This window comes from Gavia stellata, chromosome 9 (genome assembly GCF_030936135.1).
Source record: "Gavia stellata isolate bGavSte3 chromosome 9, bGavSte3.hap2, whole genome shotgun sequence".
NCBI lineage: Eukaryota > Metazoa > Chordata > Aves > Gaviiformes > Gaviidae > Gavia > Gavia stellata.
The window spans coordinates 5,328,388-5,354,273 of NC_082602.1; the positions used below are offsets into that span (position 1 = coordinate 5,328,388).

The window sequence follows — 25,886 nt, forward strand, 5'->3', positions numbered from 1 at the left end:
TGCTGCTCTTGTGTAAAGCTTGTTTAGTGTTAGTCTTCTAGAAAAGTACTTGTATGTTTAGGGAGTTTACCATGAAGCAAGCTGTGGTGTGAATTAACACGCTAATCTAGATGGTTTTAGTGTATCCTCTGCTTTCATAGTGAATGCAGAACTGCTAGCATATAGTAAATTTATCCTTGGGCTTATTTCACAGTAATAGTCTGTGTAGGGAAATTGTCAGTCAATGAAGAGACAAAGAGCTCAACCACAGGATTGGTTTTTCTGGAAATCAATTTTGTATGCCTGATTCTTTACACTTTCTTTAAAATTTAGAACATGGTGCCACCAGATGATTTTAGGTATCCTGACTTTTTGAAGCAGATCTGGACTGTGAATGAAACATTTATTCAAAGATTGCTGACTTTCCCATCTGGAAGACTTCCTGTAGAGATAGCGAAGTAAGTGATGTTAGGGAAAGAAGTTGTCTTTCATAATTTTACTTAAGAATTGTGCATTAATGGAGTTTTGTGCATACATAGCAAAGCTATCTTTAATTACTGATTTTATTATGTGCAGAGCTTTTGCTGTGCTTTCATTGTCATGCTTGTCAAGTAGTTTAGATCCTTTAGTCAGCATCATCTCTGCCACAGTTTAGATGACTATACAAGATTAAATTAAGTATCTAGTTGCACATTGAAAAATAACAGTACATGTAAAGAAATACGAGAACAACTCAAAGATTATTGCTTCTATTTTAATAAAGGAGGATGCAAAGAAATTAAAAACAAATTGCAAAACTTGCTTTGATTTGAGCTGTCTTAAGCATTGAGTCTTGAATGGAGGTTTTACGTTGTGTTTAGTCATGTTGAAGTCAGGGTTCCATCCTATATACAATGTAATTTATTAGGGATTAAATACAGTTTTTTATTGCAAATGCTAATTTGTAAAAATAAAAATAAATGTAACTTATTTCATATGAACAATTTCAGTGAAATTGATGGAACATTCTCCTCAGCTGGGTGCTTGAATGGGAGCTTTTTGGCTTTGAGGTAAGTGGTCAGGCTTTTAAACAAGTATTCCTGTGAACAGAGTTAATGGTGGCTACCTCCCTAGTGTCTCTTGCTTCAGCTGCAACACCTTCCCAGTATTTCCTTATCTTACTGTTACTCTCATACCTGCAGTTTAAACTTCTAGCTCCTTTACTGCCATACGGTTAGTCAGCTGGCCCAAATGCAGCATGTCTTCTGCCAGTCTTTGGAAGTGTGTGCTATCTGACTGCTACCATGTAAGCCAGCAAAACTCATTACTTCTCAACCACAGGCTGTATGTAATTCAAGGGCAATATATTGCACAGGCTGGTTTAGATCCTAGTGTTTTTACATGATTGTCTTGCAGTTCGAGAAGATTTTTTTTTTTTTCAGTTGCTTCAAAGGTCATATAAGAAATGGAAGTCTGATGCTGTGGTCTGTCACGTTTTAATTCCTTAGTAAGTAGGGCTAAAAATTCAAGGTGGAAAAAATTGCTGAAAATAGAGATTCAGTCTTTTTCTCTGTATTTTTTTTCCTTGCTGCAGCAATGATGATCATTACAAAACCAGCACTAGATTCTCAGGGGTTGATATGAATGCTGCTAGACTATTATTTCACAAACTTATACAGCCTGACCATGCTCATATATCACAACAGGTTTGTGCTGCATATTTTCCTTATGTTTGGGATTGTCCTTCTGCATTACATTGATCCAGAAATACTATTGTTATGTTTGCTTTGACCCTTTTAATAACTTCCTTTACTCAATAATATATTAGCTGCAAATATGTAAAACTGTGTTGTGTTGTACCAATTAGGTAACACATCAGCATATTGTATGTGTCTGTATTTTAATATTTAATATACTGTCTTTTTTCCTAAATGTATAATAGTCTAATTTAAACTCTTGATGATTGTTTTCTAGATTATGTTTTTATCTAGATGGGCATTTTTTTGAATTCACAATTGCATTAAAATAAACTGAATTTTATCATGTACTGTAGGTGGCAGCTAGTTTGGAAAAGAACCTTATTCCCAAATTGACCAGCTCCTTACCAGATGTTGAAGCTTTGAGGCTGTATCTCACTCTACCAGAATGCCCACTGATGAGTGATGCAAACAATTTCACAACGTTAGCTATTCCTTTTGGAACAGCTATTCTGAACCTAGAAAAAGCTCCTCTGAAAGTTCTTGGTAAGAAACTGAATTCTTTACTGTTAAAACTGAGGATCTCCAGATGAAAATGTATAGAAATTCCATCAGTGAAGACATGGTCTCAGCAACACCTGCTGTGTATTTACTGTTCTGTAGAATTCCCCACTGAGAAAGTTAAGGGTTAACATTGCTTGATGCCTAAGAAAACACCTACTCTGTTGCTTCTGGGTGAGTTAACTGGCTATCCATATGCATTCATCTGGTATTGTAATTTTTGGACTGATTCCATTTGGGAGGAATTAAACTGTGTAGTTCAGGGTATTTGATACGTGTCTTCACACTTCAAAGTGAAGATTACGTGGTCAGACAGCTAACAAGCTCTAAGCAATTTACAGAAGTGTTGCAGAGCAGATGTTAAATTGTCTTTGTTTTGACTACAGCACCTGTTTTGTTTCTTCTGAGCGGTTCATGTTTTCTCACTGATCCTAAGATGTGGTCTTCAAACGTGCAGCTGAGAACAGCTCTATTTTTTTAACTCTACTTCCTTAGACCTTCCTATTGTGACTCCTGTTGTGATACTGTTGTGTACTTTGGATGAACAGACAATTGAGAGAGTTGCTGTATAGCAATAGAGCATTTGAATAGAGGTTTCATTATTTATACAAAGAATAGTTTGCTGTTTAAAAGTCTGCAACATTTGCTGTGTTCAACTTTTTGGGGGGGGGAGTATTTGGTAACTGACAAGTATGCTTTCTAGCAAAACATGGTTTTTAGTTAAGAGGATAGCGTAGTAATGTTGTAGTGGCAAGTGCTAAGTTTGTGTGTTCATCATTCGTTGACAGAAAATTGGTGGTCGGTACTCGAACCTCCATTGTTCCTCAAGATAGTGGAACTCTACAAGGATGTCGTAGTCCACCTCTTGAAGTTGTGCAAGATTGGCATTCCAGCTTCTGAAAGAAGAATACTTACCAATTTTCTACACACCGCTTTTAGAGTTCTGGAAATATTGCACAGAGTATGTTTACATCCTTTTTAACCGCTTACTTATCTGTTTGGTTTTGTCAGCATCTTTGTGCTGTGTAGTTGTTAAAAGAAGTTAAGTTTCTAAAGGGTTTTAAATACTTAGACTTGCATCTACAGAGATATCTGTAGTTGTTCCATCTGGACCTATGAACTATTGGAATTCTGGATTCCAATGTGACATCTGATGGAATTACCTATTTTCTTGGGAACACAGACTGACCCAGTCAATTGCATCTGTGAGGGTGTGTTGGGAAGAATTGCCTCTTAAGCTTGAAATGATAGCAAATAAGATCACAAATGGAAGATAAGAGCAAGCTGTATTTTGAACAAGAAAGATCTGCACAGTTTTACCAAGGCAAATGTTTATTTTCAGATTTGTTTATTCCGTTTCTTAGTATTATAACTTAATACATGAAAACTCTAGTGAGTTTATGAACTTTGAACAAAAATAGCTTCAATCATTTGGAGTAGCCAGACTCTGCACATCACAGTGTATTATCTAATTGCTGCTGAGGTTTCCCCTCCCACCCCCTATTTTTTCCCCTCTGTAGTTTATTCTGGTCCTATAGCGTTTTGTGTTTATATGCTAAAAGAGCATTTTAGGTACTCCTTAAGGTGCTGGTCAAGTACTGTATTTGTACAATCTAGCAAAATGGGCACAGGTGTCTAAATTTGACCTTTGTGCGCTATACGTAACAGCCCTCCTCCCCAAGCTGTCAGAAAGAATGGAAAAGATTTCTGCTTTGGAAGTCGGAATTTGTATCCTTTGGTTTGCTCAGCTTTTCTTTATTCTTTATGGAGACCTTCAAATTAAGGCTGAGAATAAGACTGTTTAGTAACTATCTTTTGTTAGAAGTGCAAGATGCCCATTACAAATTGCCATATGGAAAGCTGTTGCTATATAATAGATTATTATTTTGCTGCCTTTAGAATTTCTGTCACTGCCCAGGCTTGCAGTAGCTGTAAATCTTAATAGCTGAAGTTAATCTTAAAACCTTAAAACCCTCGTGGGTAATTGTAGAATGGTAAAGTGACCCTTCTAAGTTCCTGGGTTTTTTTTGAAACCCAGCTTTGACTAATACGTATCTATGTTGTAGAAATAGTTAAATTTGTACCTACCCTGCTGCACAACTGTTTATATTGGTATAGTCTTAATTAGCTGGTACGGACTAAGGAAAGAGGGGAAAAATGGGGTGACATATCAGGGGTATTTCACAGATTTAGTATCTGGTGGTTTGGAGGTGGTGGTGGGGGGGGGATGTTTGAGAAAAGCAGAGTTAGATTATCTGGTTATAGAGACAGAATCGGGCATCTTGCTGTTTTGGCACTTGATGGTATTTCACAGTCCTTGGGAAAAGAAGTGTGTGTTAGGAAAGTGTGGATGCTTCTGGTTTAAAGTTACACTGTAGAGACAGGCATTTATATAAAGTTATTTTTCCACATCTCTCTTTTTCTAAGCTTAATGTTTTTAAATAGAAACTGTTCCTCTGGTCACAGGTAATAGAGATATTATTCATACTGTAATTAAGGACAGAGTTCTTGGTGCATAGTTCTTAAACTTGAACAAATACAGGAACAAGTATTTGTTCCATTGTATACATGAAAATGTATATTCATCACTGTTCCTGGGAGATCCTATGATGTTTCAAAGGGGCAGCACTGTATTGTGTGATACTGTATGCTCAGTTAATCTTCTGTTTCTTTGCATCTTTCATAAGATTGTGAATATTCCATCCATCCATATCTTTTAGCGGTGTTTTTTCTGTTTTTGTAAGCACTGTTGTTTTTCTAGAATTTTTTTAGTAGCTGGGTATCTCTGGCTGACTTATCAGATGCTTGAAAAATATGGAAAATGTTCTTTTGAAAACTGTTATACAAAGTGCTAATAAAATAAATTACACTTCTTTAGGTAAATGAAAGAGGACAAGTTATACAGTATGACAGATTTTACATTCATGAGATACAAGATTTGATAGATATCAGAAATGACTATGTCAACTGGGTCCAGCAGCAGGTATTTGGAATGGTAAGTTGTGTTGGTTTTTGTTTGGGTTTTTTGGTGGGGTTCCTGTTTCCACCACCCCCCACCCCCCCGCCCCCCATTTTGTTTTGGTTTTGTCCCTTTAGAGAAGCCTGTAGATTCTCTAAATATGGACACTTTCTCTTCATAAAAATACCTTCACAGATCACTGATGCTGAACAGACTCTTGTCAGGCACTAGCTAAGGCAGAATTGTTAAATAGGTGTGCTTCTTGCAGGGTATCATTCTTAGAACTGACACTGTTCAACATTTTAATCCGTCAATTAAAAAGTGATTTAAAGTGCTGTCACTTGAGATTTGCCATGTCAGAAAAATTAGGAAAGTGATAGTTCATGATAGGAAAACATCCAGAATAGTCTGAATTGCTATATAAGATAGTTTTCCAAGACATTTTCAACTTTCTCATTGACTGAACCCAAGTCTAGAAGCATAATTGGGAGTTACAGGGGACAGATAACTAACATAGTTTTCTGCTTTGAGTATAGCAACAAGAACTGAGATAATTAATTCCTGGATCTGTAAACAGAAGAGTGGTAAGTGGGAGTAAATTAATGACTGTGCAGAGAATTAGTGAGTTGGATAGCATTTTGTCACACAGTTCTTTGACTTATGCTTTGAAAGCATCTTGAGTAAGTTAATATGCTTTCTGTAGGCACTTAAATTTAATTTTTTTGCAGCAGTACCTGGAAGGTCCTGAACATGGGTGACCTACTTTTGCTTCATTTTATGAATGCAAAGCAAGTGATGCTGTCTACCAAAGAATTTAAATTGCAATGTAGAATAACAACAGCAGGGAGATTGGGGAGCGTAAAGAAATAATGAGTCAGTATTGGCAGTCATGACAGACATATGTTTCAGCCAGGCTTGTTTGAAAAAATAACTGGTGTGTGTTGTAGGCTGGTGTTGGTAGCTAAAGGTGGTATACTAAATGAGATGTAGAAGCTAGAGATAAGCATTGCAGGGTCTTGGAATTAGAGACAGGTTGTGTATTTGGAACAGAGAAGGATATGCCAGTGAAGGGTACAGAAGTGGTGGAATTTAAAAGATGATGACCTTTGCAACTATGCTTTAAATGGATGTAAACAAACCCAAATTACATATGTCATGATCAGAGAAGAAAATACTGAATGTGGGAAAGTGAGAGTGAGAAAATTGCTTTGTAATGAAAGTCTTAAGCTCCATTTGTTAATTAAATCGGAAGATTGAGCAGTAGCTTGACATTACTGAGAAAATGCTATATACTGAATTTCCCTTTAATCACCATTATTTTGTCATGCATTTGTGCAGTTTCAAGTTCAGCAGAAAAAGTTATTTTGATTTACTATAGGTCTGAAAGAAATTCCATGGCCTTAGTCAGATCTCCTTTGTAAATGGTTTTGATGACCTTTTCCTGCCATCATATCCACTAGTTGCCTGTGTTCTTGCTTTTAAAATTATAAGAAACCCTACTTGCCTGTTGAATCAGTAATAATGAATCAAAACTTCTTTTGCTAGTGTAATTTTTATTGTCATAACATGAGGCAAAACTGTTTGCTCAGTTCCTTAATTAAAATATGGAGAGGAAAGTGTAAAAGAAAAAAGAATCTCGGAAGTATTCAGACTATTCTCAGAGAGAAACATGGAAGAAAAAACTTATATTCTTTCAGCAGCAGAAAAATGAGTGAGGAAAAATTGAAGGTACTAAATAATGAACTATTGATTTAAAGAGGCGTTCTTGAGATACGTCTTGAAGGAGTTGAGAAAAAACATTTGAATTAGGAATAAATAATGTTAGATACAACAGGAGTGCAAAACTGCATAAATTTACCTGTGACGAATGGGATACTCAAATGTGATGTTTCCTGTAGGAATTAGGGATACAGCTAGAAAGCAAAGTGTTCTGGCCATTGCTTTCTGTGAGCCATGGATGTCTACATATTTGGCTTCTGAGTCTCATATATATAGTAAAACTTAAAATTTACTAGTTTGTCATTACCTTTTATTCTTTCTCTGTTTTCTGCCTGCTAGGTGGAAACGCACTTAGCTTTCAGCAGAAGATAAGGAGGGTAACATAGCACCAGATGAATAACTTAGTTTCTTAGCAAAGTTGATGTGGCTTGTGTGGAAGTCTCCACACAGTCCCAGCCATTTGTATTGGTCTGTCTCAAATTTCATGAGTCAGTTGCTTTTCTCATATCATACCTTATCATAGACCCAAATGATTCTTGAGACTTTATGATAAAGCGGTAGGCTTCTTTTGTATTTGTAATTTTTTCCTCATTAAAAATGTTTTGCATTTAATTTGACGTTACAGTCATTTGAGAATGAAAATACATAGGTAAAAGCAAATGTCATTTATTAGTGTATGGAAATAAACATTTGAAATGTGTAATTTTTTGCATCCGAGAAAACTTGATACTTTAATAGTCCTTTTTTAAAGACTGATATATAGGGTGTTCAAAGACATGGTTGTATTTGGTAGATTAATTAGAATGTTTATGGTTATTTATTTCTCAGTAAACATTCTCCTGGGGGGGAAACTGTAGATAAATATTTCTAATTCTACACCAGAGATGAATAATTAATGCAGACACTAATGCTGCTTTTTCATCTTAATTATTGCTACCTTTGTGCAAATGCTGTCATAGGATGTCAACCATGGATTAACTGAGGTAAGATTGGTTGCAATCTGATTTCTTTTGCAGAATGTAAGGAAATCAGAAATATGAATGTCAAGGATTGTCTGATGTGTTCTATTGGGAGTAAAGTTTTAAGTTAGCATGACTGTAATCGGAAAAGGCTTTTGTGGGGCAAAAATATGTAATTCTTTGTATTGCAAATTCAGAGCAGCATTTGAAAACAAGGACTAGTTTGCTGATATCTACCAGCCATATTAAAAGTTCTGAAATTAAAATGTACTAAGTGAGCGTGGTGTTTGTGTGTGTTTTGGTGCTTTGGGTTTTTTTTGTTTTTGTTTGTTTGGTTTTTTTTTTTCTGAAGTACTAAACAATTGAAAATCTACTTAATTTTCCTAAGATGCTTTGGTCCTGCATTGACAACGAGTATCTCTTTTCAGTAAAATAGATGTGTTAAATGATTACTATTGCAATGGCTTCTTTAACCATGGTTATGGTTTTTAAATAAGCAGAGATATGACATGGTTCTTTTCATTCTAGTTAACAGATATTCCTGTTACAATTTGCACATACCCGTTTGTATTTGATGCCCAGGCAAAGACAACTCTCCTACAAACAGATGCAGTCATACAGATGCAGGTAAGAGTGTCAGTTTTTAATGTTATGAATTTTTTTTTTAAATTTTTTTTTTTTAGTTAGGGGTTCTGAGGGGTTGCTGTTGGTGGTGTTTCTTTGTGGGTTTTGTTTGGTTTTTGTTTTTTTTTTTTAAACTCTGTGTAATCTCTTCTCCGTAAGAATGAGGGATCTAGTTTTAATCTCAGGGTGTGTACATGATACAAGCTAGTGGTTTTGTGGGTTTAGGATCTCATTGAAATTAGAATGTTTAATAATTGAATAAATTTCTAAGGAACTTCTTTTCCTTTCATTAATGAGATGGCTTTTTTGAGGTGTTAATAACCCATAGTACAGGTGTAAAAACCCCCCCAATCAATCAAACAAACAAAAAAACCCAACCACCACCCCCAACCAAAAAACAACCCCGCCTCCCATATGAGCAGACTTTAAACAATGTATGTGTTGAGGCCGGAGCTGGAAGTCAATCTATCTTGTTAGAGGCAGCAGCCAATTACAGTTACTTTTAATTTCTTGTTTTGATGGGACTTAAGAGCTAGTGCTGTTCTTAAGAGTGGTAGTATCAGAGAGGCAACATGTTGGCAGCATGTGAATCTGTAGTGCACACCTAATTTCTCATTTCCTCTGTCATGCCACCTTCCAAATGCTGCTAAACTCTGAAGTCTGATCGGTGTCTGCAAGGCGAGTAGAGAAGAAGCTTATCTTGAAAATCTAGTATCTACTTGGGGTAGTGGGAGTAGGTTTCCTGATCTTGCAGTTTGCAGCAGGTTTTGGCTCTTTTCCTGTTAAATGCAATTAAACATTACTCTTAATTTTTTTACTTCTGTTTCAGCTGGAGACTTTCCTAGAAATTAGATACTTGATACAAACAATTCTATATGTTGACCCATATCTCTTGTCTAGAGATAGATACACTAGACAACCCTAAAGTAACTGAGAGGATCTTATGTTTTTTTCATGATTCTCTAGGTAGAACTGAAACCAGTGTGATGTGGTGAGCTATACTTTTGTTCAATGTTTGGAATTTTTTTTTATAAATATAATCCATACCTGTTCAGTTGCTGTAAGGATATAATAAATCATATTCTTAAAAAAGGAAAGGAAGAATGAAGGGAGGCTACTGCAAAAGTAACAGCAGTTAAGAGCACCAGCTCCCTCCCCATATTTATAATGTTTAATATAATAAAAGTTATTGTTCTCAGTCTGAAATTAAATGGAAGAGGTAAGTCACGCTCAAGTAATGGGTTCATGCAGAAAAATACTAGCTTGCTTTTGTAGTTCATAATAAACATACTTTCTTCTGCCTTTAAAAATGTATATATGCAGTCAATACCAACATCTGATGAATTTAGGGAAATGTTCACATTGAATGTTTCTATTAACAATATTAAATAGTATTAAAACACACAATTTCAAGAGTTCTCTGCCATATTCAGAACATTTGCAACAGTCTTTTGTTTTTGGACAGTTGTAATACAAAAATTATAATGCAAATGAAATAGATGAACAGATCACTTTTCATTCTGTGAATTAGTTGTTAATGAATGTTTTCATGCCAGATTTATATTAAACAGTTTACTCTTCGTTAGATGAAGAGCAGTATTTTTTTTTTTTTGCTTCCTTTTGTTACCTGACGTATTTTGTCTGGAATGTCAAAAACTGCATTCTGAGACTTCCCTGAACATTAGCATTGACGAGGCTAATGGGTAAAGGAAAAAATATTTCCTGAATTAAGTATTTCCTGAGATAAAAGGAATATGAAGCAAATCTGAGCAAATTCAGTAGCTCTCATAATAGCTTATTTCCATTCATGTCTTCTGCACTTTTTAAGACAAGACTGATGGACATTTAATGTTGACGGGAATCTTATGTTACTTACTGACACTTTCACTTTGTTTTTTTTCCAGATGGCTGTTGATCAGGCTCACAGGCAGAATTTGTCTTCTCTCTTTCTGCCAGTATTTGAATCTGTCAACCCATGCCTGATATTAATGGTACGGAGAGACAATATTGTAGGAGATGCTGTGGAAGTCCTAAGGAAAACAAAGAATGTGGACTACAAGAAGCCACTCAAGGTATTATCAGTACATATTGCTCAAAGTGTTTTTTACTGGCGTGCAAGTAATTGAGAATATTTTCGGAGAAATCTTATTTCACAATCCGTTTTTAATTCAGTGCTAACTGAATCGTGTGTTTCAGGTTATTTTTGTAGGGGAAGAAGCTGTTGATGCTGGAGGTGTTCGCAAAGAATTTTTTTTGCTCATCATGAGGGAGTTGCTTGATCCCAAATATGGAATGTTCAGGTATTATGAAGAGTCCAGGCTGATCTGGTTCTCTGATAAGGTAGGGTGCGATCTGTAGCCATTAATTTTCTTTTAACTTACGATATTTATATTAACAATGTATGAACATAGTAGTTTGTGGTAGTTTTATTTCAAGAGGAGAAGCTGAAATAAGTATTCTCAAAAAGTGTTTATTTTTGTCATCGTTAGCTCAAAACTTTCCTCTTCCATTTTTCCCCATTCCTCAGTTGTAGTCCTTACCAGTTGTCCCGAAGCCAGACAAGTTCAGTAGGAAGAAGTGCCAGCCAGAGTAAACTGATTCCAAGAGCAGAATCAGTAAATCAAGGTGGCAGAGAAAAATACTTGAAGTGGCATGTTGAACAGGTCTTTGTGTTCAGTCATATTTAGAGTTCCATTTTGTAGGTAGTCATCTGGTAATACTTTCTCAAATGTTTTGATCGTTGACTTTTTAGTCCTCAGAGAAGAACACTGACTGGGGTGGCTATATCACAAATACCTGAATGTTAACATTTCCACAGTTGTGTTTTAAGCCTTGGCTATTAACTCTAAGGGAGTCCATAGTGAGCTCCTCCCTCCTCCTCCCAAAATTATTTTTTTTAAAAATTGACATATATTTAAGCACTGAATAGTGCAATAGTAAGTCACTGACAAAACCAGAATCTTACTGCAGTACTTTCAGCAGTATGCGTCACTTAGAACATATTTTGTGTTACATCTCAGCTTTTTTTTTTTTTTTTTAAGTGGAAAGAGTTCTGTTTTTCCTTGGACTTCAGTCTCTCTCTCAGCTGGTTAAAACTTTATCCTGTTTTCCTCAGTACTTACGGATACATACATATTTAAAGAAAATATAAATGAAACTCACTCAGATTATACTGCACTGTACGCTTTTTTCTGGACTCTGCAAGATTAAAATAACTTCTTTATTTTAAACCATCTTGTCTGTTTTCTGTTCTTAGACCTTTGAAGACAGTGACTTGTTTCATTTGATTGGTGTTGTCTGTGGGCTAGCAATCTATAATTTTACTATTGTAGACCTTCATTTCCCTTTGGCTTTGTACAAAAAGCTATTGAATAAGAAACCATCCCTGGATGACTTAAAAGAGTTGATGCCAGATGTTGGCAGGTAAGCAAGGAAGAAAAATGAGTGTTACTAGGAATTAATTTTTAATTGAATGTTTTCCTTTAAGGACATAAAGAAAATGTGTTATTTTCACAATAACAGGATAAAGAGCTCAGACTAACTTGCAGCCATCATGTCATTTGAGAAAGGATGCATGCTATTGTTAAACACCTGCTTCTGAATGCCTGGTTTTAGTATTTGTGTCTTCTGTTTTATTACCCTACAAGAATTTTAGGAGAAAATAATATTTGAAATTCAACGCCTTTGAGTTTTAGCCCTTAATTTCATAAGCCTAAGTGTGAACATAGTTTTAGTTCTGAACAGCTTATTTAGTCCATCAAGGAAACATTTTTGCATATTTCAGGAATGAGCGCAGGCTAAATACCTGCCCTTGAGTAGGACTGGAATAGCACTAACACATAGGCGGTTCAAATGAGCGGAAGTTGATGTTTGGTTGCCTCAGTGTCGTGAATGCTAAAGTTTTCTTAGATTCAAGGAGAAATCAAACAAGTTAATGCAAGAGCCCAGCAATAGTTATTAAGTACTTACCACCTGGGCTTTGGGAATCCCTTAGCCGAAGACTAGGATATGAATCTTCTCTCTTCGCACCTGGAGATAATCAAAAGGAAATAACACTACAAGTAATAGCAAAGTGATCGCTTGAGATTTCTCAACCCTGCACAAGGTGCAAGTCAATGAGCTAATAAATGAAATAACAGTAGAAAGATTTTTTTTTTTTTAAGAAACCCTGGAATTATCAAAGCATAAAGAATACTTCAGGAAAATAAGTTCATCTTCCTTTCTACTGGTACAAGTACTTTGTAACTTGTTTTGCAGGGGAATGCAACAGTTACTGGACTATCCAGAGGATGATATAGAAGAAGCATTTTGTCTTAATTTTACTGTAAGTTTTGTATAGTGTTTATATAAGTGTATATACTGTGTAAGTGTCTATATAGTATTTCTTATCAAGCTTATACTATCGATTATAACTGATGAAGCGTTTGAGCAAAAGCATCAGCTGCCGATTCCCATGACTTTTAGCATCTGTGTTGGCCGTTCATATTGCTGTTAGCTAAGTGGTGGGAAGAAATACTCTGCAGTAAATAAGATTTATACTATTTTTGTTTGTTTTAAATAGATCACTGTGGAAAATTTTGGTACAACAGAAATTAAAGAGCTTGTTCCTAATGGTGCTGACATTCCTGTAGTCAAACAAAATAGGTGAGTTTTATGGGTCACAGGGTAGTTCAGTGTTGCTATCTGCCTTGGAATGTAACTGGGCTGCTATAAATATCCTTTGCCAAGCTGTTACACTAATGTTGGAGGCAAAACTATGTTGCTTGTTTTTCCAAGCTGTTCTCGTGTATTGTTAAAATACTATTGTATTTAAGGATTTGCCAGCTGTGGAGAGGCTGTCTAATTTTACCTAGAATGTGTAATGCTTCTTTTTCACTTTGAAGTGTTTTGAAGCTCTTTATGGCCCATTTTGACTACATGGTCTTCATGTTATAAGATTAAAAATGGTTGTGGTTCTGCAGGAAGTTTTATATAATTGGAATTTAGTGAGTAATGATGAAAACTTCAACCTAGATGTCATTATGTGGCAACTGTTTATATATCATAGAATCATAGAATCGTTTAGGTTGGAAAAGACCTTTAAGATCATCAAGTCCAACCGTTGACCTAACCTTGCCAAGTCCACCACTAAACCATGTCCCTAAGCGCCTCATCCACATGTCTTTTAAATACCTCCAGGGATGGTGACTCCACCACCTCCCTGGGCAGCCCATTCCAATGTCTGAAAATATTATTTCAGAGAAGTCTTCCCTTTGTAGAGCGGATAAATTAATCTAATGTTATCTAGTGTTATTGTCAGAAGAGTGTGTGAGGGGTGGGTTTTTTTTTTTTCCTTGGTCAAGGATTCTGTTACTTTTATTTATAAAAGCAGCCTCTCCCACCCTTTGTTACCTTTCTGCTCCTGGAGGATAGGCAGAATATATCTGGTAGTGCTTTTGTCCCTTTTTGCAGAATACTGCCATTTTCCTCTCTCTCTCTGTCTGTTCCTCTCATGTATTCTTATCTGTTCTTTTATCTTTGTGAATTCTCTGTGCTTTTACTTCTCCCAGAGTAAAGGGAGAATGGAACGGAAAGAGCATACTCTGTGGGAACAGAATGCACCTAGGCTGTGTATGGTAGGAACGAAAATGTACCTCTAGCCATGTTCCTAGAGGGCAGATGTTTTGGGCAACTACCTAGGTCTGTTGGAGAGGAAAGAGTGATGATAGAAGATTCTGAGGGTATCATAAACCTGCACACAGCCATGTGCAGTGACAGTACCTCCCACAATGGAGTGATTTTTATCCTCCTGACTTACCCTACCATTAAGAACTGCAATCACCACCTATACCTGTTGCACTTCTTTTTTTCTTTTTTTTTTTTTTTTTTAAATCCTTGGCTCATAGCTGAGGATTTGTGATATAGTTTCTTAAACATGATAGCTTTGAAGTTCTGTGGTGGTTTGGTGTTCTGTCACAAAGTGACAGTAAAATTGGAGTTGAATTACAAGAAAAGTTTCAAGGTGCTCATGGAATGTGTGCTGCACTGTTGTCACCCATTGTCTTGCAGCAATGAAGAATTCTATTTCTCAAGATCCAAATATTCCATGATGCTTTAATTCAGTTTTTAAAATACTAACATAAAGTATATAATGCTAATTAGTTTATTACTATGAATTTTCTCTGGAGCAGCCTTTCCTTCCACTGTTAGTATTACGCAAGTTACCTGCCTGTCTGCTAATCACATAGCGTGCATAAAATGGGTATCTCCTTGAGTGCTGGAAGAGGAGGAGCATGATTCACGACTTTGCTCATGTCCAGTATTTTCAGTTAAACAACTTCAACAAATGTATCGTCAAAATGCATTTAGATGATTCTTTAAATTATTGGTGGCGATATTCAAATACTGTGGATGTTTTTCAAGTACTGTGTGTTTCCACAGAGAATGCTATGTTGGTAGGATAACTGTAATCTATAACTGAAGTCACTCTGCCAGTGTAGAAACAAACAATGTTAACTAGGATTGAGTAAAATGGTAATTAAAAAAAAATCGTAAGTACTGTATCACATCAAGGAATTTTAGTTCTCCCCCTAAATGCTGCGGAATCTTGTTCCCAACAAGATATGGGAACTCCATGTACCGAAGCGCAGATAACAGGCAGTCTGTTTTTCAGTATCATAGCTCCTTTGCACTGCTCTTTCTACTGTATAGGACTCAAATGTCCATTTGAAGTTGATTTGCATTTTCAGTGCAGATATGGTAATCTTCTTAATTAAAAAATATGACAGCGAGTTTGACTAGTTGGTTTCAGGACACTGCATGTAACTCAAGCCTTTAAGCTTGTTGCCATTCAGTCCAATTCACTGCAATGCATACAAATACATGTTTATAGTGCCTGAAGTAAGTAACACTAAATGTTACTGGTTTGCTGTTGCACATTACAGATTCTGTCTTGGGGGGCGTGGAGGGGAAATACATTTATGTTCCCTCTTCATTGAGGTTATCTTCACTGTGGTTGTAACATGAAGCAGAGAATATATTAGGATCCTTTTTGCTTAACTTTCAATGCTGTGTTCTCTACAGAAATGGCTACTGTTTTATTGCTTGAAGGGTGACTTACCTTTTTTTTTTTTCTTTTTCCCTCTCAACATAATTCTTTTTTTCTTCTTTGTACAGGCAAGATTTTGTAGATGCATATGTGGATTACATCTTCAATAAATCTGTGGCTTCCTTATTCAGTGCATTCCATGCAGGCTTCCACAAAGTATGTGGAGGTAAAGTTCTTCAGCTCTTCCAGCCCAGCGAGTTGCAGGCAATGGTGATTGGGAACACAAATTACGACTGGAAAGAGTTGGAGAAGGTAAGAACCATAGTTAGCTATTTGTTTCATATATTTTTAATTTTAAGATGGAAAAGCAAAATCTTGAAGTGTCCTTTTGAGCTGTTTTAATTAAATGTGACTTCCAGCCTTGATTGGATTGACTGCATGAGTGAGGAACTTTTTTAAAAATATAAAAATATGAATGAAGATACTAAAATATTATTTACCTTCCCGCGTAAAGTTTTGCCATCTAATTTCTGAAGGAAATCAGACTTAGAAGGAGAGGAAGAAAAATCCACAGAACCAAACGGCAGCTGTATACAATGTATTATGTTAGAAGGGGCAAAGTGAACAAAATGCACATGGTTCATAAAAGTAAATATTCTTGATTGCCAAAACTTGCTGTGAAACTTTGTCACTACTTTATTGGGATTGGATATGCTTTGGAGTGCATGCATCTGTCCACATAGTTGAAGTCAGACTGAATAGCTGAAGAAAGTTGACCAAGGAAAACAATAATATGTCACTTGCAGTATCCCTTTACACAAGCCGCATTAATTCTGCTTTAATGTCAGATTATCCTACTAGTTCTACATGCGAACAATAACCTCATTTCCTGCTCGTTTTAGAATACAGAATACAAAGGAGAATACTGGGCAGACCATCCTACAATTAAAATATTCTGGGAGGTTTTTCATGAGTTGTCTTTGGAGAAGAAAAAACAGTTTTTGTGTAAGTATTTGAAACTACTTTGCAGAAGTTGCTAACTGAACAGGATTGCTGTGATTTCAGGCTCTTGCTGTAAGAGGGCAGACATAAGTATTTGTGTATAATGATGTGATTAACTTTATTTGGAAGAAAAAAAATCATAGTAGAAGAAATTGATTATGATCTTGTCTCTGATTTTGCTGGGGTTGTCCTGAATAATTCTGGGTGGTGGGCAGTTACAAGATGACAGTAGACCAGAGCAGCATTAAAAAAATAAAACAGGGGGGGAAAAAAAAAAAAAGAAACCCCCCAAAACCCCAACAACCTAAACTGCTAACTAGGAATTTTTTTGTGTTTTGACATAAGGTTCACATTCTCTATTTTTTTCACTGCACATAGATGGCATTTTGGAGTTATAACTGATTGTAAATACCTCAAGGTACTGATATGAGTGGAAATGTACAGGGAAAAAACCAAGTTCTGGAAGCTTCCTGTGAACAAGCTTTTATTGAGAATAGATCATAGATTAGTTTCCAATCCAGATAAATTTCTTATTACACAAACTAATTCTGTGTATTTACAAGGTGCTTGCAAACGCTCAGTAAAGGTATAGCCAATGGATTTTAAGTAACAAATTCTGATGCATGAAGAATTTCCTACTCTCTTTTTTTAAGGACTGTTTGGTTTCATATGCCAAAACGAAATGTTTTCCTTTATATATCACTTGTTCTGTTAAAGTTAGGAGTTCACGTGTATAGGATGGAGATCAGGTTAAGTCATTATTCCCTGTTTTTCAAACTTACCAGAACAAATTCAGTGTGAAAAGCTAACCACTGCTGGAATAATTAAAAAATGCAACTAACGATTAGAACTGCATATATGACATATACAATGTTCGTCTTAAACTACTTTCAAGACTTTGTTTATTTTTTCTTGGCAGTGTTTCTGACAGGCAGTGATCGTATTCCAATTCTTGGAATGAAGTGTCTTAAACTAGTCATCCAGCCGACAGGAGGTGGAGAAGGTTATCTTCCGGTAGCTCACACTTGCTTTAATCTTCTTGATCTTCCAAAATACACAGACAAAGAAACCCTAAAATCTAAGTTGATCCAGGCTATAGATCACTATGAAGGTTTCAGTTTAGTATAACTTCAGAAATGAGAGTTCTGTGTAACGTGGGATCATTAAACTAACTTTTTGTGTCTTTCTTGTGGTGGTAAATTCAGTGGATTAAATGATGGATTTGATAATATAACTGATTATTTGCAAAAACGTTCAGTAGTACGGATATTCGTGGGAGCCAAAAAACATTTACAAAAATGAGGAACTGTCTTAATACATACCTTCTTGTACAGAACCATGTGGATTTTGCCATCTTACAATAAAAACGAGAGTATTGTGAATGGGAGTCAAGTTTTACTAACATGAATTAACATTTCACCTAATGCAAACAATTTGGCGTGTGAGTGCATGAGAGACTTGCTTAAGTTTTTCAGATCACTTAGAACATTTAACTTTTTCCCTGATAAATTCACTTGGTAACTTCTCATTTTGTAAATAATAAATTTTTTTGTGATAAAATAATTATGTTCCAATAGCAGTATGGTTCCTATTGCTTGTAATTGAATATGAGCTTATTTTATGGCTTTTAACAAAAAAGTGACTACTCTGATTTCTGAAGATATATTTTTCTGGTTTGTTTTAAGAACCTTAATAATGAAAGTGATTGTTTAAGAGACATTCATCTTCACAATGTACAATCCATGAAGCAGTCACTTAGTGCCGATACAAAACTGCATACAATGGCATTTTTAATATGCGGATGGACAAACTGACTTAATACACTGTTTCATTTTTAAGGACTGATTCTGTAATTAAGTGGACACAATTATAAAAGAGGTTAATTTATCATTTGAAACCTCTGCAGCCATGTGTCAAGAATACAGCTTAAAAGAAAAAGATGCACCAGACAATTGTTGCTGTCAAGAGGTTAAACGTTTATTTTTAAATGCTGAAAGCGTAGTTTATGGTTTCTAATAGAATTTTCACTTTTTTCCAGATAAATGCATTTGAAATAACTCTTTAACACCCCTCTCCCCTTTTCTTAAGATTTTATTTTTAGTATAATTGCCCTGAGACGATTGTGCTTAGCTGGACACTTTTGGATTTGACTTTCCTTCTCTGGTTAAATTCCAGATTTTGTGGTGTTAATGCATATGTGACTTGCAGCTGTGAAACAAATATTTATTTTTTTTAGATTTTTAAATGCAGTGAAAAAATTCAAGCTATAATAAAAGACTTGAATGAAAACTTTTGTTGGTTGATGTGTATGGATGCTTGCATCAGGCATATTCCTTCAACTGGAGGGCAACTTTAGCACACATTAAATCGAGAGTGCAGCTAGGATACCAAGATCTCACTTGATAAGCAGGGAAATTCATTCATTGTAATAAATAGTATAACATGCAGTTTCTGTGCTGGTGGTAGATGTGGTTATAACACAAAGCACTCAGTACAGTTAAAATAATTCTTTTTTCCTTAACGCTGTGTTTTTACAGTTTTCTCGTGCAGTGTAACCTCTAGTAATTTCTTTGTATGCAGCCCATATTCCATCTTTTCCAACATTTGTTACCTGGCTGGGAAATTCTCCCTCTTGTGAAAAACAAGAAACCAACAAACACTAAAGCAGCTTAATCTTACTATACATAGAAGAAAGAAAAGGAGGAAAGAAAAGGAGAAAAGAAAAAAAAAAAAAGTATTATGCCTTCATTTTACCAGGTAATACTAAAATACTGTTTTTAAATTATGAAACACCAAGATTGCAAAGGCAAATATTCAAAAATTAGGAAGTGGCTAAATGTAAAGCTGTCTTCTTCCTTTTTCCCTTGTGTATTATTACATGATCAAGTTCTGTTTTCTTTTCTATGGGACTCTTGCTTCATTCAGCATACACAGTTGATGGTGTTCACTGAATAATAGGGGGTTTTGACATTCAGTTGTGCAGGTCCAAGTCTAATTTAGTGCATGTCATCTAAACCCAGCACCATATCCATGTATTTAATTTCCCTATGGGACTTTCTCTGATTTTTGCTATATTGGGTTTTTAATCAACATCAATATTAATCTGGAAGATGAATAATAGTCTTATTCTGTAGATGAGGGGTCTGAGACAGAATCCAAGCCATAGGTACTGAACACTTGCCAATTTTTGGTGCCCAATTTAGGATGTGCTAGAGAGCTTAGATGTCCTTTATCTTTGAAGTGCAGTTATTGTTGACTGAAACTGCTGTGGCAATTACTTCATGTTGCTGCAATAGTTTCTCCAGCATCAGCAAGATGTATTTCTTCCTCTCTTGGAACATTGGTGGGCATTAGTAAGCGCTGGGAGGGTGGGGGATGTTGAATGGTTGGTTAGATGTCAAGAACCCACTGGTGGAGCAGGGCTAGAGTCACTTTCCTCAGGACAACGTTCACCTGAGACTACTTTTTGCAATTTTGGTCTTGGTTTTATCCACCTCTGCAAGAACTGGAGTTGGGTCCTACAGAGCATGATCATATTTGCCAATGCTCCTGATTATCTTACAGGTGTTAGCTCAGTCTGTGCGGTGAGAGAGGTGCCCTGTTGCAAAACAGACATTATCTACATAACAAGGTAAAAGACTTTTCATGGAGTACTAGAACTACTATTAGTCATTATATTACTTCTGTCACGCAGTTTAATACTTTCTGCGATACTTCTGTTGCCATTAGTTTTGTTAACAGTCATAACAGCCCTGTGAAGGATCTCTACAGAAGTTGTACACAAGTGTTTCCTCTGGCTGGAAAAAGGTGGGCAGCAGGAATTGCTTTCTCCTTGGATCAAGTGTCATTTTGCACACAATATTTGATGTTGTGCATCATGGGAGAAAGGGGAAAAAAATCCCTATGCTTAGCTAAAACAGCCATGGTGTTAATGAAGAAAGTGTAGGGCCTTCCTCCTTGTCAAATCTCCGATTAATCAGGAAAGCTTGTATACCACGTTTAAACAAGGATGATGCAAGCAACTGCGGGATAGTAGTAGTCTGAGCTGCAGAGGGAGCATTTTGCAATAGTCAAAAATCTTAAAAATACTTTAATTTGATAATTAGATTAGCATTTGATGAAGATTCAGAATTATCACTGGAGAATGCTAGTTGCATGTCAAACTTGTATCCATCTCCATTGCGTTTACTAAAGAAGGACTTGTTACAGCAGTGCAGTCATGAACTGGATTTATTGGACCTGTCATGTTAGTACAGGGCTGAAGGTTGAATTTGCACAACAGAACTACACAGGCTGTTTCAACTACATGTACCATGGAAGTTTGTCCCTCATTTTCCAGGGAAAATCTAAGAATGCTGTTGCCCTGTGCCAGTGTAGAAGTATTAAAGCTGTAAGCCTGGCTTAAGCGTAATGACTTGTCTCCTTTGGCACTTTATGGGAGTTACTATTAGTAAGGTTGTTATTAATGCAGAGCATCAAGCCATGGTATTCCCTTCAGGAAGGTTTGTACGCTACTTTGAAAAGGATTTTAATACATTGCACTGCTCTCTGCTGCAATAAACCTGATTTATCAGGAATGAATGAAGTTTAATGTAATCAAATATAAACGACTATAAAAGAGAGCCCTTTCTTTAAAGGTGCATGAGGTTATGCAGTTGAGAGAAATACAGAATAAAAGCATTCTTCCAGTTTTCAGCATGATAGATGGTATATAGCGAGCACCACAAAAATGGCTATGTTGATGTTCTCCATTGTGCAACCAGAACTATGTACTTGCATGTCTTACCCAGTTGTTGAGGGGAAAAAAAAAAGGGGGGGAAAGAACAAAGTACTTGTTTCTCCTGATACGTGACAGTTCCCATTGCTTACCAAGTGGGTATTTCTTAATTGGTAGATGTCATCAAGCTGCTATTTTTCTCTTTCAATGTGCAGTTTAGGTTTGTGTTGATCAGGTTTGGAGGAGTCACTTTAAAAACCTCCTACACCTCGAAAGGCTTCAAGCATCCTCTATCGCCTGCCGTAGCCAGATTTAATACCACATCTTAGACTTCCAAGAAATCGCCTTGGCTGTTTTCCTGGAATACGTACACACCTAATCAGTAAGATAACACCACCAGCCATAATTTTTGTACACTTGAGTTCCCTGACCATTTGGCTGAGTCCTCAATGTTTTTCTTGAGGAAAGGAGCCTGTTCATGCCTATAGACATGATTTAATGCTGTGCTACCTCTTACATTGATTTCCTTTCTGCAAGTGAAGTATGCTGCAAAATTTTGCCTCCCAGTTTCTGCACTGATGCAGATCTGTTGCATGAGAAAGATGTTGTCTTTTCTGACCACAAGACAACTCGGGGGGAAAAAAAAAGGCACCTAAACCCACCTGTGGCAGTACCATAGGCATACTAGAGCTGTGCAAAAGTATCGTACGTACAGACCTCTTGGCCTTTTACTACCAGTAGACTGAACAGTCTGAGTTCCTGCATATCTCTTGGGTTTGAACATACTGTATCAATCTTTTACAACAAAATAATGTGTTGCTGATGCCAGGAGTGTGATCAAAGGACTCGTGTGGGCTAGGGTAGCAGTCAGTGTCACTTTTTTTCTCTAGCCAAGGGCATATGTATCAGTCTCAGATTATTAGAAAGGAAAATGGGGTTTATGAGTCTTGTTTCACATACAAACTACAGAGCTATTATGTTGAGCGTAGTTAGTGTGTATGGTGCTAGTGGGGATCTTTATCTCACCAAAGCTCCAGGCGAGTCTTATCAACGGGTCATGGCCAGAGCAGGTGAATCCTCCACTGTGCAGTGCCTGGGGGGCTGTGAATGTCTACAGGTGTTCACCGCTTCCCCCCACGTGCCTGATTATGTCAGGAATGTCAGTGAGGAAACAAAAGATTAATGTTGTGTGAAGACTTCAGTTTGAGTCGAGTGCAAAAGTTAAGTTTCCTTCCCTTTTTTTAGCAACTGCACCAGCTTTCCCTGTAGAAGGAACACAGCTGGCAGACTGTAGCTAAAAGCCAACTTCCTACAGAAATTGTATTTGCTGTGTCTTTGAAAAATTTTAAAGGTGAAACTAATTTAATTGTTTGTGGCTTAATTCTGCACGGAGACTATGTGGGTGCACCTGCTAGCAGCAGTGCTTGAGTACTTCGGGAGCTACCTAGAGCATCTCAGCGAGCCTCAGGGCTATCCCCTGGCAAGGTACGAATACCCTAACGGGCTCTGAGGTGCCAAGATAAAATTGGCAATAAACAAAGGGAGAGGGGAGCTGAGGAGGTAAGGGAGATCACTAGTAGCTTTAGACGAGGGAGTAGCTGGACTGGACCTCCAGCAGTGCGGCGGGGTTCTCTGCCGCCCACAGCCCGGCCGTAGCTGCCGCGGGGTGTGTTACTGCAGAGGTGGGGGTAGCCCGGTGCCCTCCGGAGTAGTTGAGATTTCTGCAGCCTCCTCTCTGCCGCTGGCCAGCAGTGAGAGCCCAGGGCAGCTTTAAGGGCTGGGGGAGGAAGGCAGGGATAGCCGCTGCAGGGACTAAGGCTGATGCTCCTCAGCGCAGGGTGTTTCCGGGCGAGTTGCTGCGTGGAGCCCCGCGTGGGGTGCGCGGCAGCTTCTGTGGACCAGCTGCAGAGCACGAAGGGGCTGAGCGGGTGTCGGTGCCTCCGAGGGCTGCCTCGCACGGCGCTGCCCGAGCTGGGCTCCCGGCGGCTGCGGCCCCCCTGGGCGCGGGTCGGCCGGTGTTGCAACGTCCCACCTTCAACCTGACCCACCCTCGCGGGAGCTGGGGCCGTGCAGTCGTTGCCCGCTCGGGCGCAGCGCGGCCTCAGGCCGCTTTCCCTTGCTGGCGAAAGGCCTCTGCCCAGGCACCCTCCTTTCCCCGAGTTCGCTGCCGGGCGAGCGCGCTTAAACCCAGGCGAGGAGCCCGGCTGCTGCGCGCCGGCGGCCTTGGTCGCAGGGGGGGCCGCCCCGCCCCTCCTCCCCTCCCCTCCCCTGGAGCGCCCGCTCGTTCCCCGCGGCGGGAGCACCCGGGCCCGCCCGGCCCCGCGGGTGGGGAGCGCCGGACCCGGCCCGGCCGGCGGCTCCGCGGCGGGCGGCTCGACCCGGGGGTGTCCCGGCGCCGCAGCCCGTCTTCTCCCGCCGGTTCCCGACGCTGCTGCCGAGGCGGTAAGTGGGGCTGCCGGTGCGGTCGTCTCCCGGGGTGCGTGAGCGCTGGGCTCCCGCGAGCGTGGTGCGGTTTCCCGGGCTCCGCGTGAGCCGTCCCCGTGCGGTTGGGAAGGGGCTGGCGGCAGCGGAGGCTGGGGCTCGCAAGCAGTGCTTTGCTGTTGGAAAGCGTCAAGAGTTACGGTCGTACAGGGTGAAAAGAACCAACCCCACACAAGAGAACCCCAGCGAAAGGTGGTTGTGTATCGTTTTTAAGGACTTTGGAATTGCGCTTCTCCGTGGCTTCCAAAAATTGATTAATTTACTAGGAATATCTGACGTCTGTAACTTAATTTGTAGTTTGCATCTAGCTGCTTTGCCAGCAGCTCCTTCACAGGTGGTCCCGGCGCAGGGGCTGCTCTGTGAGGGGCTGGGCTGTGGGGACGCGGGGTGTGCAGGGACGGCAGAGTATCTCTTGCTCTGTGAGAGTCAAAACAACAGTCCCATACTCCCAGAGCACTCGGGTTTGTGTCTCTCAAGAAACTTCGTCCTTTACAGGCCTGTGGTCACGTATCTGCTTCCACCACCTCCAAGGCAGGGTGAACATATGCTCAGGGTGTGCCTTGCAAGCGTTTGCTTCGTCTGTTGTTTGAAAGGTCCAATACAAATAGTTGTAGCCCAGCTCTTGGAAGCACTCAGCATTTCACTTGAGAACTGCTGTTCTGGGTTGACCTGAGGTACGAACTGTCTCCACCTGGAGCTAGTCCGGGTGCTCACAGGAGAGTGTAGGGAAAGGAAAACCCTTTTCCTTGGAATCCTTCTCAAGGAGCTTCGGTAGTCCTGTCCCACCTGAATGTCCCCAATTCCTTTTTGAGGCCACATTGAGCTCCCACAGCGTCCTACAGTAGCGAGTGCCACAGTCCATGTGCAATAGTTTACTTCATTGTCTCTGCCTTCCTGCATCTTCAACAGAACGGTCCTGGGGCCTTGTGTCGGGAGAGGGAATGGCAACTCTTTTCCACTCACACACCATTATTAGTATTACTACTACTTTGCTTACTAAGTGCTAGCAGTCTGTGTGTCTTCTCCAAACTGCTGAGCAAAGAGTGGCTACGCTAAGGGTACTGTTACAACTCCGTGGCTTTTCTTGATTAGTTGTAGTTAGTTTAGAACCCATTGTCACATAGACATGGCCAGTTGTTTTATCCTGGAATTGTGCATTTTGAACTGGGTTTTGTTCTCCAGTCACTCTGTAGATAAGTATATTATGTGAATAATTGCAACTGCCATTAGATTTGACTGTTCTGGTTTGGTATTTAAGCACAGATAGTGAACTTGAGGTACTGAACTGCATCTTCCTTTTTCTCAAACCTTTTTCAGTGTTTCAGATTGATTCTGAATGCTGGTTTCATTCAAATTCTTTACTCTTACAGCCCCTCCCAATTTGATGTTGTTTGATGCTTTGCTGTCATGCCTCTAAAGACATTCTGTATTTTCCGTAATCAAAAACACTAATTAAAAGTGTACTGGATTCAAGATAGACCCATAGAGAATACATGGCCATTTAGAAAAAATTATTACAAGATTTTAAAATATGGACTTCTTTTACATCACTTGAAATACTTCTGCAAGGTCATTATTGTAGCTAATGCAGCAAAACAGGCTGAGGGGGCTGGGGAATGGCACCGTCTTATTAAACAAATGTTTGTACTTGCTTTTTTCGTGTCTATTTAATATAAATCCCAAGAGGCTTAAGATGCTTTTGTAGGGTGGTAATGCAGATGATGAGAAAAATAAGTAATCTCGCTTTTTAAGACTCTACAGATGACAGATGGAACTGAACGCACTCTTCCATGCTTCCAGGGGCATTTCATGTAAGGTACTTAATAGTTAGGGATAACAAAGAGCTGTGATGATAGCGAATGTTTCCTCATCTCCATCATTTGTCTTATGATTGTTTTAAACAAAATTTAAAGATGACATCTTCACTACAGAGAAAGTGTAGCGTGTGAAACGGAGGAAGAAGGTGACACATTGTAGTTTGGAGTTTGTCTTCTGTTCAGATAATATTGGTAAAGATACAAGAAAGAACAAAAAGCTGAACAACTTCATCTAGGTGTAGGAAAAGGTGCAGCTGTTTTATTCTAGAGGAAAAATATTTTCAAGTCCTTTCAGAGTAATAAGCAATTGACAGGGAAACATTATCTGTGTAAAAAATTCTTAGTATTTTTAATACTTCATTTCC

General features: G+C 38.4%; 1 protein-coding gene across 2 annotated transcripts in view; it reads left to right on the forward strand.

Annotated features, from left to right (window-relative positions):
* The window catches only part of HERC4 (HECT and RLD domain containing E3 ubiquitin protein ligase 4), a 37,133-nt gene extending 18,383 nt beyond the window's left edge, over window positions 1-18,750 (forward strand). Inside the window, exons 10-25 of one of the 2 annotated variants that reach the window (XM_059820898.1) lie at window positions 313-437; window positions 969-1,028; window positions 1,553-1,664; window positions 2,012-2,201; window positions 3,005-3,177; window positions 5,095-5,211; window positions 7,854-7,877; window positions 8,382-8,480; window positions 10,382-10,549; window positions 10,674-10,817; window positions 11,734-11,900; window positions 12,735-12,801; window positions 13,039-13,121; window positions 15,633-15,816; window positions 16,407-16,509; window positions 17,426-18,750. In XM_059820898.1, coding sequence (XP_059676881.1) covers window positions 313-437; window positions 969-1,028; window positions 1,553-1,664; window positions 2,012-2,201; window positions 3,005-3,177; window positions 5,095-5,211; window positions 7,854-7,877; window positions 8,382-8,480; window positions 10,382-10,549; window positions 10,674-10,817; window positions 11,734-11,900; window positions 12,735-12,801; window positions 13,039-13,121; window positions 15,633-15,816; window positions 16,407-16,509; window positions 17,426-17,634 — 2,025 coding nt within the window. In that variant the 3' untranslated portion in view covers window positions 17,635-18,750. The remainder of the gene's footprint in view (window positions 1-312; window positions 438-968; window positions 1,029-1,552; window positions 1,665-2,011; window positions 2,202-3,004; window positions 3,178-5,094; window positions 5,212-7,853; window positions 7,878-8,381; window positions 8,481-10,381; window positions 10,550-10,673; window positions 10,818-11,733; window positions 11,901-12,734; window positions 12,802-13,038; window positions 13,122-15,632; window positions 15,817-16,406; window positions 16,510-17,425) is intronic. The other variant, XM_059820899.1, reaches the window with a different exon arrangement.
* The last annotated feature ends 7,136 nt before the right edge of the window (window positions 18,751-25,886 follow it).